The sequence below is a fragment of the Ambystoma mexicanum genome, chromosome 14, assembly GCF_040938575.1.
Source record: "Ambystoma mexicanum isolate Mex_15411 chromosome 14, UKY_AmexF1_1, whole genome shotgun sequence".
Classification (NCBI taxonomy): domain Eukaryota; kingdom Metazoa; phylum Chordata; class Amphibia; order Caudata; family Ambystomatidae; genus Ambystoma; species Ambystoma mexicanum.
This window is the reverse complement of record NC_090940.1, coordinates 225204804-225224087: the sequence shown is the minus strand read 5'-3', so window position 1 is coordinate 225224087 and position 19284 is coordinate 225204804. Positions and strand designations below refer to the sequence as shown.

At 48.2% G+C, this 19284-nt stretch overlaps 1 protein-coding gene across 1 annotated transcript in view; it reads right to left on the bottom strand.

Annotated features, from left to right (window-relative positions):
- Positions 1-7887: 7887 nt before the first annotated feature.
- Positions 7888-19284, bottom strand: part of PIGH (phosphatidylinositol glycan anchor biosynthesis class H) — a 137780-nt gene continuing 126383 nt past the window's right edge. Inside the window, exon 4 of the mRNA XM_069638988.1 lies at positions 7888-9529. Within this exon, the coding sequence (XP_069495089.1) occupies positions 9449-9529 (81 nt within the window). The 3' untranslated portion in view covers positions 7888-9448. The remainder of the gene's footprint in view (positions 9530-19284) is intronic.

The following is a 19284-nucleotide window of genomic DNA, read 5'->3' as shown; positions in this document are numbered from 1 at the left end:
GTCTTCCAGGCCATTGCAATTGTTCTCTTAGCCAGGATGCATGAGATGTCCATTAGTCTGACAGCATGCTTGGACTTGCTGGGTCTGGGGTAATTCCCCAGGAGGCACTCGCCGGGGGTCCATACGTATCTCGTCATTCCGGCGTCCATGCAAGTCTGTTTGGCTCTGGACCATAGTGTCATCGCCTTAGTGCAAGTCCAGAGCATGTGGATCATGTCCGCTTTATCATTCCCACACCATGGGCATGCAGGGGAGGATGTCTTATTGAAGGAGGCGACTCTATGTGGGGTCATGTATGTCCTATACAGGACGTTCAGTTGAATCTGGCCGAATCTAGTATTCCTAGACACTTTTTTGGGAAATATTAGCGATCTCTCCCATTCTTTATCCGTGATCGGGGTCCCAAGGTCCGCTTCCCATTTCGCCCTCAGATCTTCGCCTTTAGGGTTAGGTTTGTCGCATAGTCTGCTGTAGAGCCTGGAGACTGGTCTCCAGCCATCCGAGAGGTCATGCATTTCTTGAAGTAGAGGGTCAGGGGAGGGTTCCTCCGGCCAGCCAGTCCAATGTTTCTTGGCAGTCTGTTTAAGGCGGTGGTACCAGAGGAACTGGCCCGGGGGTATTCCTTCGATGGCCTTAAGAGATTCAAAGTCCCTGAATTCCCCTTCCTCGTACATGTCGCCCCATGTGTATATGCCTGCTTCTTCCCACCTCCTTGCCGTGGAGAGGTCTGCATCCGTTCGGCAGGTGCCTGCCAAGATGGGGTTATCCGGAGAATATGGGTGTTGTACTCGCCTGATGTAGCAGGACCTGGCCCATATCTTCCTTCCCAAGTCAATCACTTGTGAGGTGACCAGGGACTGCCGTGTGGGGTGCCACAGGGTTTCCTTGGGGATCACATTGTTCGAGGATTGCCTCAGTATTTCCATCTCAGCCGAAGGTTCGTCCGAGAGCCATTTCGTTATGTGGCTCAGCTGGGCAGCCAGATAGTATAACTGGAGATCCGGCAGCTTTATTCCACCCTCCTTGTATGGCAGGGAGAGAACAGATAGCGACAGTTTGTGCCTGTGGGGGCCCCAAAGGAAGTCCCTGATAATAGCCTCCAGCTTCTTGAAGAAGGGCGGTCGAACATAATGACAAATGTTCACGAAGAAATATAGGAATCAGGGGAGTACGATCATCTTGACTATCGCTGCCCTGCCCACCATGGCCAATGGGAGCCTGGACCAGAATTTTATGGAGCGTCGAAGACTCATGACGGCGGCCTCAGTGTTGTGTTCGTGCGTGAGTAGCGGGTTATGGCTTACGTTGATCCCCAGATAACGGAACTTGACCAGTTGCCAACCTATTCCTATCACTGGGAGTTTGCATTCTGGAATGTTGCGTAGGCCCGCCAGGGGGAAGGCGGAGGACTTGCTCCTGCTGAATCGGATCCCCGAGTACTTCGCGTAATTATCTAGTACCTCCAATGCTATCGGTGCGTTAACTTCGGGAGTGCTTAGGTAAAGGAGGACATTGTCTGCGTATAGAGATATTATGTGGTGTACAGTGCCCACCTTGATACCAGCGTCGAAAAGCTGCTGCCTAAAGTACAGTGCAATCGGCTCCAGGCCCAGTATGTACAGCATGGGTGATAGCGGACCCCCCTGTCTCGTTCCCCTTTTTATTTCCCAGGCTGCTGATACCATTCTTCCCGTTTTCACTCTCGCCATTGGGGAATTATAGAGGACCTCAATCCACCTGATGAAGCCCCCTCCGAAGCCAAATCTTCTCAGGACCTCCTTGATCCATTCCCAGTATATGGAGTCGAAGGCCTTGATAGCATCGAGCGACAACACCGCCAGGTCCTCGTCCCTCTCGTGTGTTTCGGCCATTACATGCTGTAGCCTCCTGAGGTTAGCAGTGGTGTTGCGCCCAGGTACAAATCCGTTCTGGTCTTCATGGACGATGGATCCCACCACTCTGGCCAGCTTGCGGGCTAATATGGATGTGAGGATCTTGGCATCGTAGTTTAGCATGGCCAGAGGGCGGTAGGACTCACAGTCGGTGGGCGATTTGTGTGGTTTGAGCATAGGGACGATTATGGTTTCTTTCATGGTGTTGGGGAGAATCCCATTCGTGTATGCCTCCTGGTAGACCTCGTGGAGAACTGGGGTGAGGATGGACTCATACGTCTTGTAAAACTCAGGTGGTAGGCCGTCGCTGCCGGGGGCTTTGTTGTTAGAGAGGGACCTGATCGCCACTTGCATATCCTCAAGAGTGATCTCCATCTCCAGTTCCTCTCTCTGCTCGAGTGAGATGCGGGGAAGTTCTATCTCCTCAAGTGTGTCTATAATGTCTTCAGTAGGAGTCAGCTTCTTGTGAGCATACAGTTCGGTGTAGAATTTGGCAAAGGCTTCATTGATCCCCAGCTGGGTCGTGTGGGATGTCCCATCGGCGTCCCGTATCTCCACAGGGAGGTGTTTGGGGTGTTCCCGCTTGCAGAGCCAGGCCAGTAATCTCCCTGGTTTATCCGATTCCTTGTGGGATCGGGTGGTATGCATGGCGAAATCAAATTTCTCCAGTCTTTCCCATGCTTGTTGACATTCTACGCGGGCTTCCTTCAATTTATTCTCGGCCTCTGTGGAGTTGTCGTGAGCAGACTCTAGTCGGGAGATCTCAGCTTCTCGTGCTTCGAGCGTTCTCTGCAATTGTCTGCGAGTACCACCGGCTCTCGATATAATTTTGCCTCTGGTCACCACCTTCATAGCTTCCCATAGTGTGCCCCAGGAGGATACCGACCCCACGTTGATTTCCAGATAATCCTCCAGTTTTTCGGCAAGGCCTTCCCTGAACTCGAGATCATCAAGTGCTGCAGTCGGCATCCTCCACATGGGGATCGGGGGTCTGGGGCCCCTCAACTGCCATAGCATGGTCAGTGGGGAGTGGTCAGAGATTGTTCGCCCCAGGTACTCTGTTGCTACAGCACATGGGGCGAGCTCCTTGTTGATAAACAGGTAGTCAATTCTTGTATGGACTCCGTGTGGGGCTGAGTAGTGGGAGTAAATCCTTTCGGCCGGATGGTGTTCCCTCCAGATGTCCACTAGATTGAGCTGCTCCAGAGTTTCCCTCAGGGCACGGGATGCAAGGTTGCTCGGGTGTGGGGGGGGCGGCGATCTGTCCGCGCTTGCGTCAACAACACAATTAAAGTCCCCTCCCCATATGAAGGTGCGGTCCCGGTGCCGGATCAGCTTAGTAATCAATGTGGCGAGGTACGCCGGTATTCCGTGATGTGGGAAGTAGGAGTTGACCAAGCAGACTGGAGTCTGTTCCATTGTACCCCAAATCACTACGTATCTCGCTTCCTTATCTTGTTCACTCCCCTCCATCTGGAAGGGCACGTCCGGGCTTATCCATATTAGCACCCCTCTAGCGTATTTAGAGTAGGGGGACCCTCTCACAGTCCCGCCCATCGGTCTGCAATCTTGGACATGGCCTCTGTCGTGAGGTGAGTCTCTTGAAGGAGTGCAATCGGAACTTTCTTCCTTTTGAGATAGGATTGTATACGATTGCGTCTGAGGTATGAGCCCATACCCCTCACATTCCATGTCATCACGGTGAACTGTGCCGCCATCGGGTCTGAGTTTCGGAATTAATGCGGGACTCGGTCTCCGGAGTCCGGCTCTGCTTTAAACCTCCGTAGGTGAGCTGCGGGGGGAATGTCACTGAATTCCGGTCGTCGGGGTTGCGTCCTGGACCCATCTCGGTCTTTGTTGGCGAAGGAAGCATGAAGACTGTACAACTAACAAAACTAATACTAATAACAAAACTGAAACTGGTGCGCCCAGCGACTACAACATTGTCGCGGTGCTCAGGCGCTCTCAAGCCGTCGGAGCCCATCCGGGAGTCGGGCGCGAGCTGGGTCAGGCAGGAGCCTAGACCGGGTGAATTCTACGCTGGGGGTGGGGCGAGGACCTGGCGGCGGAGCCGAGCGAGGCCGTTTCCGAGTGAAAAACTGAAGTTGGATTACCTTCTGTATTCCGGCGTCATGTACGATAGTTCTTACTGTTACTCGGGGGTCGCTTGTGGGATCAGGGGGGGGTAGGCCTCATTCCGTGAGTTGTCCTTGCCATCCGCCAGGTTATTGTCTTCTAGCCACATGTTGGCTGCCTCTGGATTATCGAGGAATACCACTCTCTCTTTGTAGACGACCCTGAGGCGTGACGGATATAGCAATCTGTATTTTAGGTTCAGTTGTCGGAGCCTAGCTTTTATCGGGACAAATGAATTCCGCTCTCTCTGAACCTTCTGCGTATAGTCCGGATAGATGGAGATTTTGGAGTCCCCTCTTTCGATGGGGCCCCCCTCCCTGGACCGCCGTAAAATAGTTTCTCTGTCTTGAAAGTTCAATATCTTGGCGATTATAGGTCTGGGGTGCGATCCAGGGGGAGGGCGCCTCTGGAGGGATCTGTGGGCCCTCTCGACTGAGAATCCTTGGGTCAGTTTGCCGGCCCCTATTTCTTGCAGCAGAAGGGTTTCAACGAAGGATGTGGTATTTGCCCCCTCGTTCCCCTCCGGGACACCCAGGATGCTGATGTTGCTCCGTCTGGCCCGACCTTCGGCCTCCTCCGCCCTTTCCTCTAGGAAGGCGACTTTCCTCTTCAGGAGGGCAACTTCTGACTTCATGGCTGTGGTGGCCGTGGATGTTTCCTCCGTCGACTGTTCGACGATCGTGACCCTCTCCGCCAAGTTGCGAGCGTCTTGGCGGATCAGTTGAATATCAACTTTGAATTCGTCGATCTTAGAGTCTATATGCGTTTTTAGTGAGGCTATGGCATCGAGTATCTGAGAGTGGTTATCGGCGGCCACCCCTTCGCTCGTCCGGGCGACTTCAGAGGAGCCGTCCCTGGCTAGAGTGGGGGTCTTCACCTTGGTGGAAACAAAGGAGTCCATGGTGGCGGCTCTGGTCTTATTCTTGGCGGCCATCTTGAGGTGATGATTGCGGATGTACTAGGCCTCAAAGGATAGTTCACTTGCGGGGTTGCTAGTGAGGCCCACACCTCCCAGCCGAATTTCAGGCCGTGAGCTATGTTTGCCCCCGTGTCTGGTTGTGCGGCCCACAGAGGCGAGTTTCAGAAGAGTAAGGGTAGGAGGGAGGCCCCCCCCGCGAGCGAAGCAGGATCTCGCGCACCTTATCCTGTGGGGCTGGATCGGTAGAGTGACCCGAGCCAGGCCAGTCCTCCGTCAGACGGGCGGCGGCCGGGGGGGTCGTTTTCCTTTCTCGTGCTTCCGCTTCTCCCCACCAGGCCTGGAAGTCCGTCAGGGGAGGGATACCCCTCGTAGGCTCCGCTGTGCGATGCGAGGCGCCATCTTGGATCCGATCAGAGCGGGAGGGGGGAGAGCCGTTTTAGGGCCGCAGCAGCGTATGGGGGGCCCAATCCGGCGGGCCCAATGGATATTCGGATGCAGAACCGCTTCGCCCAACCGCACATTCCTCTGCAAGGGCTGGGGCCGCACATGAGCCGGAGAAAAAGGATCAGGAAACGGCGTCTCGGCCGGAGCTCGGCAGATCAGCTACTGCTCGCCATCGGCGCCAAGCCACGCCCCCCCAGCTAGTCTCGTTATATGGTAGAATATGTTAGAATAAAGCAGCTAAAGGCTTGAATTATGCTCTTCTTACGGCCCCCCTTTTCCGAGCCCTGTAGAGCGTGTCAGCTCCCAGGACACGAATAGCACCTAATAGATAGCAAGGTCTGCAATGTGACTCTTCCCCCGTATGTAGCTCACTTACAAGAACAAAAGCATTGTGTTCTGTTCAACAACGAAAAGATGTCTCCACACTTGCAAGGTTGCATACTGTTGCTAGAATAGATATTTGAAGGTGTCATATTCGTCGAAATTGTCCATCATCAAACCGAGTTCAAAGAAACCCAATAAAGGGGGGGGTGTTAAACATGTCACAGCTGATTGGATGATATGCATTTTGTATATATGTAAATGATGTACGTAATTCACTCTCTTGCGTCCCTCGAGGTCTAGAGATACTCGTCGCGGGGCATGAGACCGAGTTGGCCAACTGAGACTATTTGCTTTGCAATAAACCCTAGCTTTGGGAATACAACCTCGTGTCTGGCGTATCTATCGTGTGTGGTGACTTGCCTTGTTTCCATAACGCGAGGGACCCCTTAGGGGCCCCTTTCACTACAGGTTGTGTCTCAATAACATGATTCAAGAATGTAGCCAATTTTCATTTACAAGGATTGTCTAGAGTCAGACTGCCTTCAGGATAACCAGTGTATGCATTGTGTAACACGCCTCAGTCAGAATCTACTTTTTCAACCAATGGTACATACCAACATAGTTACAACTAGTTTGAATTTGTGGAATAAATGAGTGCATCCATTTCGGATTGTTACCCCAGAGTTTTCTCTTTGGGTCATCCCACACTGCTAGGGAACTCTTCAGCCAAACCTCCCCTCTCTCTGGTGCACTGTATAATCAGCATACCAGCACTCTCAACATTTAAGATCAAGCCACATTCAACAGCCAACACTATCAGCAAATCTCATCACCAAGCCCAGTCGAGGTGTGATATCCTCAGAATTACTGAAGTTCCCCCACACAATTCAGTTACACCTCATACCAAAAAAAATCCTGCCAGGTCATACCCATCAGTGTTTCGACCAGCCAATACTAATGCATTAGGTACATGCAATAAACTGCCTTCTTAGAATCCAGCCTTTGTTCACACCAGTGTATCAGCACTCTCTAGCATGTGGCATCAGGGCAAAGCCCATCCAGAATTTTTAAATTTTTTTTGTGGTGTGTCTTGGTCGTTCGCGTTGCTTACAACCCTCCTCATGCTGCATCAGTAGGAGGCCAAGTTGCCATTGAGGATCATAATCCAGTCTGTCAGTGGACAACCATTTGAAATAGGACAGCAGATCGCTTAGGTTCCCCCAGGAGTACCTGATCAGAGGCATATTCACCTGCCTCAAGCGTTAATACCACGTATGGCCACAGCAAGTCTGCAGGCATCCTCTTCCTGTGCTCAGGAACAGCATCTATGGTGCCAACCAGCCATCTCCTTGTTGGCCAAGGTGCTGGGTGCCACTGATCACCACACAGTCAAGCAGTGAAGGGTCAAATTCACTTCCCAGAGTGGCAGCAACAGGTACCAAGTGAGCCAGAAAGATGGCTGCACTGAAAATACAGGTGCCTGCTGAGGTCCCAGCTTCAGAAAGACAATTCCTTAAATGAATGGGGAAAAAAAATCTCATATGCCTCCACGACAATTAAGCGATCACTGCACTTGGGATCATTACGATTTCAAGATAATCCATACATTTGCAGTGGCAGGTCAACATACCTCACAGTAAATGCATTCCTATTCCTTCGACTGATGCCACACTTGGCTTATAAATGTTGCCATTTTTCATTAGTTTTAGATTATATGCTAGTTTTATTTATACTTCGTTTTCAGATCACCTCTTTGTTCACAGGAAAGCTTTGCCTCTTCGTTCCTGTGTTTACTCTCTTCGGCCCACCCTTGTTGCCCCCCGCACACCAAGCTTCCACTACCTTATCCCCCAATGTGTTTTTTGAATATACCAGTGAATTAATTGAAAACTTGTTCCCTATTCCTTCGGCTAAGACCCCAAACCAGTGACCATATAAAAGGGATTCCATGGCCGGGAAGATGTTTTCTATGGTGACAAACAGGGGAGTAAGAGTTCATGTTTACCGATTATTTAATTTATGAAAGTCTGAGTTTAAAAAAAATAAGTTATGAATATTTCATTCGTTGTAGTGACTTGGGAGGCAAAACACTTAAAACATGTCAAAGTGCAGAATGTTTCTATCAAATGTTGCGCTGCTTAACACATTAAAAAAAAAGATCCATTCACTCTCTGTAGGTTACCTCTTTATAGCAAGGAATAACTAAAACGGTAAACATCTATTAAAAATAAAAATCAACATATTAAACATTTCATTATGTTTTGCGATGTAAAAGATCCTGCACTAAGTGGAAATTGTACATCAACATATGGCCCCAGAACCTATCAGTTAGATCAAGAGCAGCATGTGCAGGTTCTTTCATAAAACACTGGCCTCTCTGCTAAGATGAGTAACTGTAGTACCAGTTCTGAAGCTTGCACTGTGGTACCTTTTGAGTTAACTGCAGTAGAACGTTGAGTGAAAAAATGAGGTCGGTGTTATGTGCTTCAAATGCAGTGCATGGAACAAACAGGATTGTGCAGCTCAGTGCATTTTCCGTGCTTGCCCCTAACGTCAGTCTTCGAGTGTGGGCATAGGAAGCATATAAAAGACACTGCACAACTTGTGTAGTTCTTCTGCAACAAGCTGGAGAAGGCATTACCTAAAAATATCAATTTCATTTCTAAGCAATACTTGCAAATACACTGTGTATCTGCTTTTCTTGTAGTGTTCCTAATATGCACATTAATGGTGGTTTAGGAGTGCCATTAAGAGGCTAGAACCAGTGCAATTGGTCAAGACAACCCCAATGTGCTTCTTACCAAACCACAATCTTGGCGTAACAATACAAAAGAAGTATGCCATAAACAAGTACACTGCTTTAGGCTACACTGCAATGTATCATATTTCAAAAGATTCACACTATGTACCCACACACGTGCCAATAGGGCAAGGTGCAAGCTTACAGCATGTCACCTGCCACATGCACTTGGCATTGCTTTCTCGCCCCTGACCCCGAATTCACCAGCTTTCCTTTCCTCCCAATGCAGCTGCATCGAGTCTCTGCGATGAGCTCCCACAAGCAAGGAAATGCAAAGGTAAATGGTGTCACAGGCCTGGACCGCAAAGTCTCACTGGTGAATCCACTCCTACTGTAACCCCTTTCCTCATATACAATCTGCCTCAGAGATAGCACTAATCTTACTGAACAACACTAGGATTAAGTAATGCATTGTTATATTTCATAACATGCCAGTCCACTGGTAGCTTATTTGGGGCAGCAATGCACTTCAGGGTAGTGCTATGTGGCCAGGCCTAAGGTGGTCCCCCTTACAAATGGCCAGGTAGTACAACATATACAGAGAACAAACGACTGCCATGCCCTTTGCTGGCAATGTTGATGCTCACATCATCCTATTACCGCTCCTTCAAAGGGTACAGAACCATCCTGGTTTGTCGATTCCCAATCCAATAACTAGAAACATTTTTGGAATTAGCAGTGTAAAATACAACTTCACATATGCTATCACAGGCCTACTTGTCATTTCTAGAGGTTATCTTACTGTGGAATAAAATGTACAAAAGGTGGCATCCAGTGGATGAATCAATCTTCTGGCATCCATGGAAAGTTAGAGAAATCCTCAAGCTTTTCTAAGGTGTATCTTGTTTGGCATTGCATGTGTTAGGCCAGATTACAGGTGCTTAATTGGCGATACCGGTACATTTGCTGCCGTGAACACTTTATGTTGGACAGTTATTGAGTTTGCCCTTGTCCCAAGATCTCTTGGCAGCTTTTATAGACTTCAACCAAACAGTCCAATCGAGGCTTGGAGCTCTGAAATACAGTAAAACCAGAAAAAAAATCAATCGAATGAAGAAGCGGCCATGCAAACAAAAGAATCAACTTGAAGACCAAAGGCATAAAATACAGCTTTAACAATAAAAACTTAGCTTTGTTGGGATTGCTATACCATGTCATGTTTCCCCACGGGATTTCACAGCCACCCTACAGCCACCTTGTGTCTCCCTCTGAATACAAGATGGGCAGGATGGGAATACTTTAGAGGAACGTTCTGGCAGTCAGGAAAACTACTGTGTTACTGGGGATTAATCCGAACGAGCCCATTTACAATAGGTCTTGAGACAAGATCTTACAGTTGACTATTTTTCTTCCACTAGAAGACAGGGCGCATGGGGCTGATTTGTAATCTTTTTATACCAAATGAGTCAATACATTCTTCTCTTTTTACATTTCTCTTCAGTGATGTGCTTTTACATTTCTCTTCAGTGATGTGCGTTAAAATAAACATTAATTGACTGGGATGAGAGAAAAGAAAGATGGATGAGATATAAAAACAGACATGAAATACAAGATTAAAAAAAGCCCAAACACCAGCACACAGTACAATAAACCATGTTCTCCTTTACATCTATAAAGTCCAAATGTGCAGGTTTGTGGCTTGGCGAAGTGTTGTTCCACACCTTTTCACCAATCTGCACCAAATGTTGCATAGCTACCTGTTAGGACCGTTTGGACATTACCGGCTACATGACATTTGGACACCCCACCCCTTTCCCCAGATTTCAGCACCTTTGCCTGAAATCGTTGAAACATCAATGTGGTCATAGAAGGACCGGTCTCGCGATGAGGAAGAAAACTCAAGGTCCCTATGCAACCTCGAAAACCATGCTTCAAGGCCTAGGATGCACGAAATATTTGCACCACAATGCACCATAAAGAACTGCACCACGCCAGGCCGAGCGACAGGTGGGGAGTGTTACGCTCACCTGGTTCCGACAGGGACGTCGATCGGACCCGGACAGCTGCGGTCTCCACCAACGTGATGCGTAGTGAAGAGATGATAGTCTGGACTGGCCCGCCTAATCTTGTCTGCTGGACTCGTAGAAGTATTCTCCTGCAAGTGGAGAAAGGGATTTAGCCACCCGTGGACTTTAGTGATGGCCCCCCAACAGTTCTCGTTCTCCCCACTAATCACCTCCGATATCCCCTTTTGGTAATCTCACCTTATGTTTTTAAATGATGAGCTCGCCATCCTGCATGGCATGCAGGGGTGCGTAGATACCAGTTACTTCACTGGGTTGAAGGTACTGGAGGAGTTCCGGAGGAATATTAACTCCAGTATCTATAAAGTTCAAAGAGTTCAATATGTCCGATGTTCACTCTTGTTCCATTCCCTCGTTAGGTTGCAGCTGGGTCCAAAAGAATATTGCCTGGAGGCAGCTGATGGCGTTCAGGTAAGAGTCTGTATTACCAGACACTGTCCGGTAAAAGTTGCATGAGTTTAACTTGCTGTTTTCTCTCCCTTTTTAGGTGCAGCATAGGAAGATGCGGCAAATTAAAGAATAATACCTCCGGTGGTAAAGCAGGTAAGCCTATGGTGGCAAAGAGATTGTCTTTGTCGGTTTTATCGGTTCACCTTGTTATTCCTTTTGTTTTCCCCCCAGGTGCTGGATTTCGACGAGGAAAATGATGGAGGCAGTGCCGAGTCGAAAGATGTGGTGGACTGGTGAGTATAACGCGGCGCTGCTGCTGGCGAAGCGACGCATGCTGAAATAATGTCCTTTCCAGGCTTGGAGATGTGCTGGGTCTGGAATCAGGTAAGGAATCAAATAATGTCTGTGATCTAACCTCTTCTCCTTTCTTTTCCTTTTGTCTAGGAGCTTCGGATTTCGAGGCGGGCGTGGCAGAAGACTGGATGCTGACTTGCAGACACAGTGAGCGTCACACGCTGCTGGATGCAGAATAACGCGAAGCATGGGCTGCTGTTCGGGCGTGTTTTAAATAGCCTGCAAAGTAGTCCCAGGTAAGAAGTTCCCCAGAACCACACCCATGTGAAAAATAGTCCCTGTAATAAAATAGTCCCATCCAGGCCTCACGTTGGCTTGGACTCATTTGCAGCATGGTCTGCATAAGGTAAGTAAAGTTTATGAACCTGGTGCCTATGGCGCCAGGACTGTTTTCTATGATGAGCCTGGCGCCTAAGGTGCCAGGACTGAATCCAAACAGCCCCCAGCCGGGGCTGTTGGGGTTTTAATGAGTATCTGGATGCCTGCTCCTGGGGCTGATGGACACGATCCGATGTCTGGGGGTAGGCATCATGACAGGGAGAGAGCACAGAAGGTCCCAGTATGCAGCAGCACACCAACTCTCGCTTCGCCCAACATCTGTTCTTGGGTATTTCAGTCCGCCACACCCGCCCATTCTCAGTGCTGTTTATTCAGGGTGCAAAGCACATCAAGTGAAGAGCGAATCGGAACAGTGACCTACAGGATCATCGATTTTAAACAATTGATGTCTACAGAACCCGTTCAGAGAACAGATACTTTTTGCAAGTTTGTTATTAAAAAGTGGTAATTTGGTCAAAATCATTTTTATCATTATTTACTTCTTGAAAAATTCATCAATTGTATAAAAGCTGTTGATTTTGACAGTCAAGGGGAGAAGAGATGCGTAAAAGAAAAGAGTGAGGGACTGTGCCTAAACAATTAAGAGCCTACATGCTCAGAAAGTATTACTACAACGAATGTCAATACTCAGACAACAGAATAAAATACATAGAAATGTGGTTCAAGAACTGGCTCACTGCCAAAAATACTAAATCAGGAAAGCCTGAACACGCACGTTTCAATCCTCCCCAGGACACACCATTCCTGCAGAGTCTGTAGACTCTCATATTACATATCAAATATATATTACTGCCAACTGGGTTAGTTATACCAAGTTTCTTCATAAGTGTTCCTCCTCAATAAAGGCTGCCGTTTGTAGTATGCACTAATCCAGCTGCTTTTGTTATATGGTCATTAAGGCAATCGATGTCTGGCTGGAGCAAAGAATATTCATATTTTCATTGCGTTTCCACACATCTACAAAACAAATGAATACATTTGATTGCCTGAGGTATTTGAGGAGTACCGTGGTTGGTAAGATAAGTTTTTCACTTGTGCAATGGAGGCTTGGCATGTAAGATGTTCAATGTCATGCTCTTATTGTTGGTGCCTATAAAAATACAGTTCCCTTTACTGATAAAAATCACATTTAATCAGTTTGTTCCATATTCAGAAATCTTATAACAAGAAATTATTTATTAAACACACAAATGTTTTGGGCCAAAATTAAACCGCAGGAATACGTTGTTCATGCTTCCGCAACTGCTTTTTACGGCGATGCCTTTATCATTGGACCCACAACTCCAGGACCAAATGGGCCCCCCACCATAGAATGGTATGGTACATCTGCATGGTACAAAGTCAGGCAGGTCTTCATGTATAAAGTAACAGAGGTATGGCTGTAATCTTGGTGCCAGCACTTTGTGTTTACTAAATGAAAAATTCAAAATTATGAGCAGTCTGCAAGAGGAGCAATTAACAGGGTCTTTACAAGGTTTCAGCACTCTTGCTTCTATCATAGAGCGTGTGAATGAGCCATTTGGCACTTCTGTCAATTTAGGGGCAACTGTTCTTCAAACATCAAGTAAAATTCAATAGGTAGCTCATCTAAGCCCACAGTACTTTTCCTAAGCATGGATCAGAAAGAATTCGGAGTTCTTGCGCAGACACAATCCTTGGGTATTAGTTAACTGAGGTAGCTATTTCATGTAGGGATTTCCTCACTCCTGTATGCCTAGAAATTCTATTGCCTTGCATCACTACTTAAAAAACACTTCCTATATTAAACCCGTCGAATTCAATCAGCCCTTGTCTTAAGGAAAACAAAAAGTCTATGTTCACTCTTAGTGATTCCACTCACAGGCTCTACTGTTGTATTGACAATTTGACAATAATCCATTTATATGAACCACACACGGAGGAGTAATCGTATAATAATTACCCTTGCAGAATAGTGCTCTTTGGAAAACCTTTGGACAGGATCACTTGATAGAAACAGGGAAGCCATACATGTGTGACCATTGTGAAATGGCGAGTAATAGAAAACACGTTCTATGGGATGCTGTGCAAACCAGCAGTCTACCAGACCAAATTGGCACAGGTCCTGCTGTCTGTTCACGAGTTATTCTGTCCCAGCAAGATCTATCAATATATGTGTTAAGGGTACAATTGCAACACCCTGCCCAAATGATCACTGCCCCAATAGATTGAGCACAGCAGGAACGTAATGTGAAACAAATAATTGTATCCCCAGTGTTCAAGGTATATATCAAACATTTCTGTTGCCCATTAAGGAGGACGTATAGGACTACATGTCGACCTGCATCATCTAACAATACCTTGTCCACGTCAAGTGATACACCTTGGGTTATTTCACCATACCACATAAATAGGTGAAGAAACTAGTACCATAAAAACCTTCCCTCCCCATTATTATTTTTTTGAAGCTTAGTCAATTCACTATCTAATATGTGGGATTCTGGCAAGAATGCGATAGGTACATTCTGTCAGCATGGGTAGGCCAATACCATAATGTCTCACAATTGTTTTGACCAAGAACATTCCATTGTAATAGGGTGACCCCACCCATATGGTTACCCACCCCCATCCCACAACCCCGACTCTCATAGCACCCAAACCCAACTCTCAATCCCTCAGATTCTAACTAGTAATAAATCATCAACAACTTAACCCTCAACTCCCTCCTGGACCTAAGTCGGGTCCAAAAGCAATGAGATTGCATTTTGTCACAATACGTCACCACCCCCAGGCCTGTATCCCACAGCAAATCAATTTAAAAAAAAAAAGAAAAAAAAAAAAGTATATAAATATTCTAAACTTCAAAAAAATGTTAATACGCTTACACGGCCCATGTGCTCCTCATCTGCAATCAAGGACTAAATGGGTGGATTAGTCAAGGCAGGCAGAGATCCAATCAGCACGGTCAGAGAACACAATTATGCTATATAACATTGAAAACTTGTCTAACACCCCTATTTCAACAGAAGAACAAGTTACTTACCAACTGGTAACGTTCTTTCGACAGGATGTTCCTCCAACATATTCCACATCTTTGACATGTAATGTCCACAGCTGTGCCGCTTCGGACATTTTTTCGCCAGTGGGCGTCCTGTGTTGATGTTGTCGGGTCGATGTCCCTCGAAGGCCTCCGTCGAGGGTGACGTCATCGGATTTTATAAGTAGCACGCACGGCGCCCATAGCCTCAGTTCATCTTTTTTTCCCTCCACAACGTGGGACATACCCGCACACAATGCTTCCTTGACTGCACATAGCCATGTGGGAATGCAAGCTGCGATAGCATAGGAAATTCTTCAGAGGGGCAGGCTGGGAGGGTGATGAGAATACGTTGGAGGAACATCCAGTCGAAAGAACGTTACCAGTTGGTAAGTAACTTGTTCTTCGAATGGATTGTGTCCTCCAACGTATTCCAAATCTTTGACAGACTCCCAAAGCAGTATCAGTGATTGGGTATATCTAAATTCTTCTCCCTCCTCCAATCAGATGGCAGAATAAAGCACTTGACTATGGAAAGTATCCAGGGAGTAATGCTTGACAAAGTTGTGGATGGAAGACCACGTTGCAGCATCACAAATGTTCTCAACAGGAACTCCCCGTTGCAGGGCTGTGGATGTAGCCATGCCCCTGGTGGAGTGAGCTCGCAAACCCCAAGGAGGGTCCTTGCCCGCCAATCTGTAACATTCAGCAATAGTGAGGATAATCCACCTGGACAAAGTCTGTTTGGTAACAGCCTGGCCCAATCGGTGTCCAGTATACCCCACAAAAAGCTGGTCATCCACTCTGACCCTGGAAATCCTAGAAATATAAAAGCTCAAAGCTCTCCTAGGGTCCAGCCTGTGGAGTCTCTCCTCTTCTTTACTAGGATGAGGAGGATAGGAAGTACCACCTTCCGACTCAAATGAAACTCAGACACTACCTTAGGTAGGAAGGAGGACGTACTCTCAGTATAACCCTAGCTTTGTGAAACAAAGGGTGGCTTAGACAAAAGACCCTGCAACTCGCTCACTCTGCGAGCAGATGTAACTGCAATTAAGAAAACCGTCTTGAAGGTCAACAGTCTCAAAGGACAACAGTGCAAAGGAATCACATCCTTAGTCTGGCCTCGGGCACCAGAATAATGCACGATGCCATGATGCAGAGCAACCTTAAGAATTCAAAAGCCGGGAGACTCTGGGCATGTTGAAACTTCTTGTTGATCATCTGTACAATGTGATGAGCCCTCACCTTGGGAAGCAGACAACCCCAGGGACGTGTACAACACCGCTCCAATGTATTGGATCCGCTGGGAAGGTGTCATGTGGGACTTCTTGAAATTGAGGGAGAAGCCCAGTTCGTGAAGGGAGTGGCAGGTGACTTCTAGAAGAGCCAAAGCTTGCTCAGGAGAATGTGCCCTGATCGGCCAATCGTTCAGGTAGGGGTAGACGTGAACCCCCACCTCTCCTGAGATACGCTGTCACCACCACCATGAGCTTGGTGAAGACACTCAGGTAGGTCAACCCGAATGGCAGGACCCGAAACTGAAAGTGCAAGTGGTCAAACGCAAACCTCAGGTATTTTCTGTGCTTTGGATGGATCGGCACATGATAATAAGCATACTGTAGGACCAATGACACCAACCAATCCTGAAGTCGAAGGGCCTGCAGGACCTGAAAAAGAGTGATCATCTTGAACTTGTCCTTCCTGAGGAACCTCTTCAACTTCTTCAAGTCCAAAATGGGTCTCAGTCCTCCATCTTTCTTGGGAATACCAGCCCTTGTTCCTCTCCGCCACAGGCACTAGTTCTATAGCGCCTTTCTCCAGCAGGGTCAAGATTTCCTGCACAAGGAGCAGACCCGGAATCTTCAAAGAGCTTCCCCGCTGGATTGTCTTGAGGCTGACTCAGGAAGGGTAGGCAGTAGCTGTGGGCTATTGTTTCCAGAACCCCCGCATCTGAAGTAATGGGTCGCCACTCTTCAAGATGCTGAGGCAGTCTGCCTCCAACCGGCGAACAATGAGACCTGGCCTAATAGCCGTTTTGGAGCGGCTGCAGCAGCGCCTGAAGGCAAAGAGGCCTCTGCTTGAGCTGCTTTGGCACATTTTCCCCGTCCACTTACGTTGGCCCCTTTGACTGGCTGCTCCTCTCGCTATACCAAGAGAGGAGTAGTAACGAAAAGAACCACCCCTCCACTGCTGTCCCTTAGGAAAAAAAGGCAGAGGTTGGCGCACAACTGCGCCTAAAGATTTAGCAGCTGCGTTGGAGGTCTGCAACCTCTCAAGGCTCTCGTCAGCCTTGCTGCCAAACAAATGAGAACCTTCAAAGGGCATATTGAGAAGACGGGCCTGCACATCCGGTGCAAACGCTGACTTCTGCAACCATGCAAACCTGCGCATCACGTGCTCGGAGCCATGGACCGGCTGACACTATCAGCAGTGTCCAACCCAGACTGAAGGGATTCACACATGGCATCCTTGCCATCCTGCACAATAGCAAGAAACCCATCCCTTTCTTCCCCTTCGGAATATGCTCAGCTGCCAGAGAGACAATTCCACAGAGTGTGCAAAATTTTTGCTAAGGCACAGGTGGAGTTGGACGATTTCAGTGCCATACGCCCAGATGAAAATACCTTGAGTGCCCATCCATCGAAGCGCTTGTCGTCCCTATCAGGAGGGATGGTAGAGTCGCCGCCTGCCTCGAGGTGGCCGTGGCTGCCGAAACCACCAAACCCTCAGGAGTGGGGTGTGTGAATAGGTAGCTGGGGTCGCTACTGGATGGGCGATATTTCTTAGGCAACAACTTGTTGACCGCCGGAAGTGACTCTGGGGTGTTCCAAGTAGCAGCCACCCTTTTCTGTAATGCCATGTAAAAGCCAATACTGGGTCAGTGGACGGACCCTGATCTAAAATGTCCGTCAGGCCATCCTGGATGTATTCAACTTGAGGGCCGGACCACCCTAGGTACTCTCTAACTCTCGACATCAATCTCCTATAGGATGATTAAGCTTGAGCCCCAGGCTCCGGCCTACTAAACTCCACTTCAGGAGATGTGTCAAGGCCACTGGGAAGATGCAAAGACTGACGCAGATCCTCCAGCTGACTGTCCTCAGAAAAGACAATGTCAGGAACTTCAGGTGTTTCACCAGAAATGTCAAAAGGCTCCAACTCCACATCAGACCCTCTCCTCATCCTCATATATGTTCTGTAGAGAATGAAAGAACTCCTTCCTAGGGACAGGAGCAGACCTGGAGTCAAGACTAAGCCTCAGTCTTAGAAAGAGCCTTTCTCGGAGGAGCCACAGCCACAGGTGCCTCCAATGGCAAATTGTGGCCCATAGGCCCCGATGGCGTCGATGCCTTTGGCGTCGACAAAGGCGCCGAAGCCTCTGAGGGCCGGACCGAGGGCAAAGCCCTGACAGCCGCACTCGATGGACACAGCGCAGACAGTGTTGATGTCTTTCTCGATACCTTCACAGACTTCGAAGGTTTCATTGGTGACGAAGACCGCAACCTGGATTTGGCACATCTCTGGCGATCTACCGGATTCTTGTCCGAACGGCACCTCGTCGGTTCCCTATGTTTATCGCGCTGACTGCCCTGGCTCGAGGGTGCGCAAGCGTCGGACCGAGACCATTCCCTGCCTGCTTCAACCGAAGGCGCGGACGGAACAGTGCCCAGAGGTTGAAAAATCTCCAGCATTTTCTCCCTGAATGCCTCCCATTCTTCCGTAGTAGAGGATTTAGTGGGACAAGCCACTTTCCACGCAGAGCCATCATCCAACGGGGAAGGCGAACGGTGACGCCGCTTCCGGGAGTGCCTTGACGAGGAGGACGAGTGGTGGGATACCACTCCGGGACCGAGATCCCCTGGACACCCTCTGACGGGGAGAGTCACCCCTCGAGTCGTCAGTGGAAAGACCAGTAGTCTTTTTGGATGTATGGGGTTTGGAAACCCGACCTACCTGCAATTTCCTGTTACAATCCTGCAAGGCCTTGGCAGTCAACAAATGGCACTTCGAGCAGTCGTCCATGTCATGGCTCTCGCCCAGACACCACAAGCAGATACAGTGCGGGTCCGTGATGGACATCTTGGACAGCCGCAGCATTTTTTGAAGCCAGACCGCCAGACCGCGGGGTCATTGGGTAGAAGAAGAAGACATTATCAAAGTAGATAACACGAGGCGCGCAGAGTTCTCGAAGCAAACATGTTTGCGGAAAAAACTGAATTAAGGCTACGGGCGCCATGCAGGCTACTTATAACATCCAATGACGTCACCCTCAACAGAGGCCTTCGAGGGACATCGACCCGACCCCATCGACGCAGGACACCCTCGGCCGAAAATTTTCCAAAGCAGCACAGCTGTTGACTTTACATGTCAAAGATGTGTAATACGTTGGAGGACACAATCCATTCAAACCAAAATGTCTTGTAGATGGGAAGGATCATTAGCATCAGTACAAAATAGGTTTATACACTGATCACTATTCATTTACATACATAAATGTTAAAGCATCTGAAACCACTCTGCAAATGGTACTTGACATCTAGAAAAGAGGAAGCCCTTCAATTCATGTTTTCATCTCAAATGATTTTCAATTACTAGATGTGTAGAGGTGTAGCTAGGACCTCCAGTTCCAAGTTGTCATTTACTGGTACCGCAGCAACATCCAT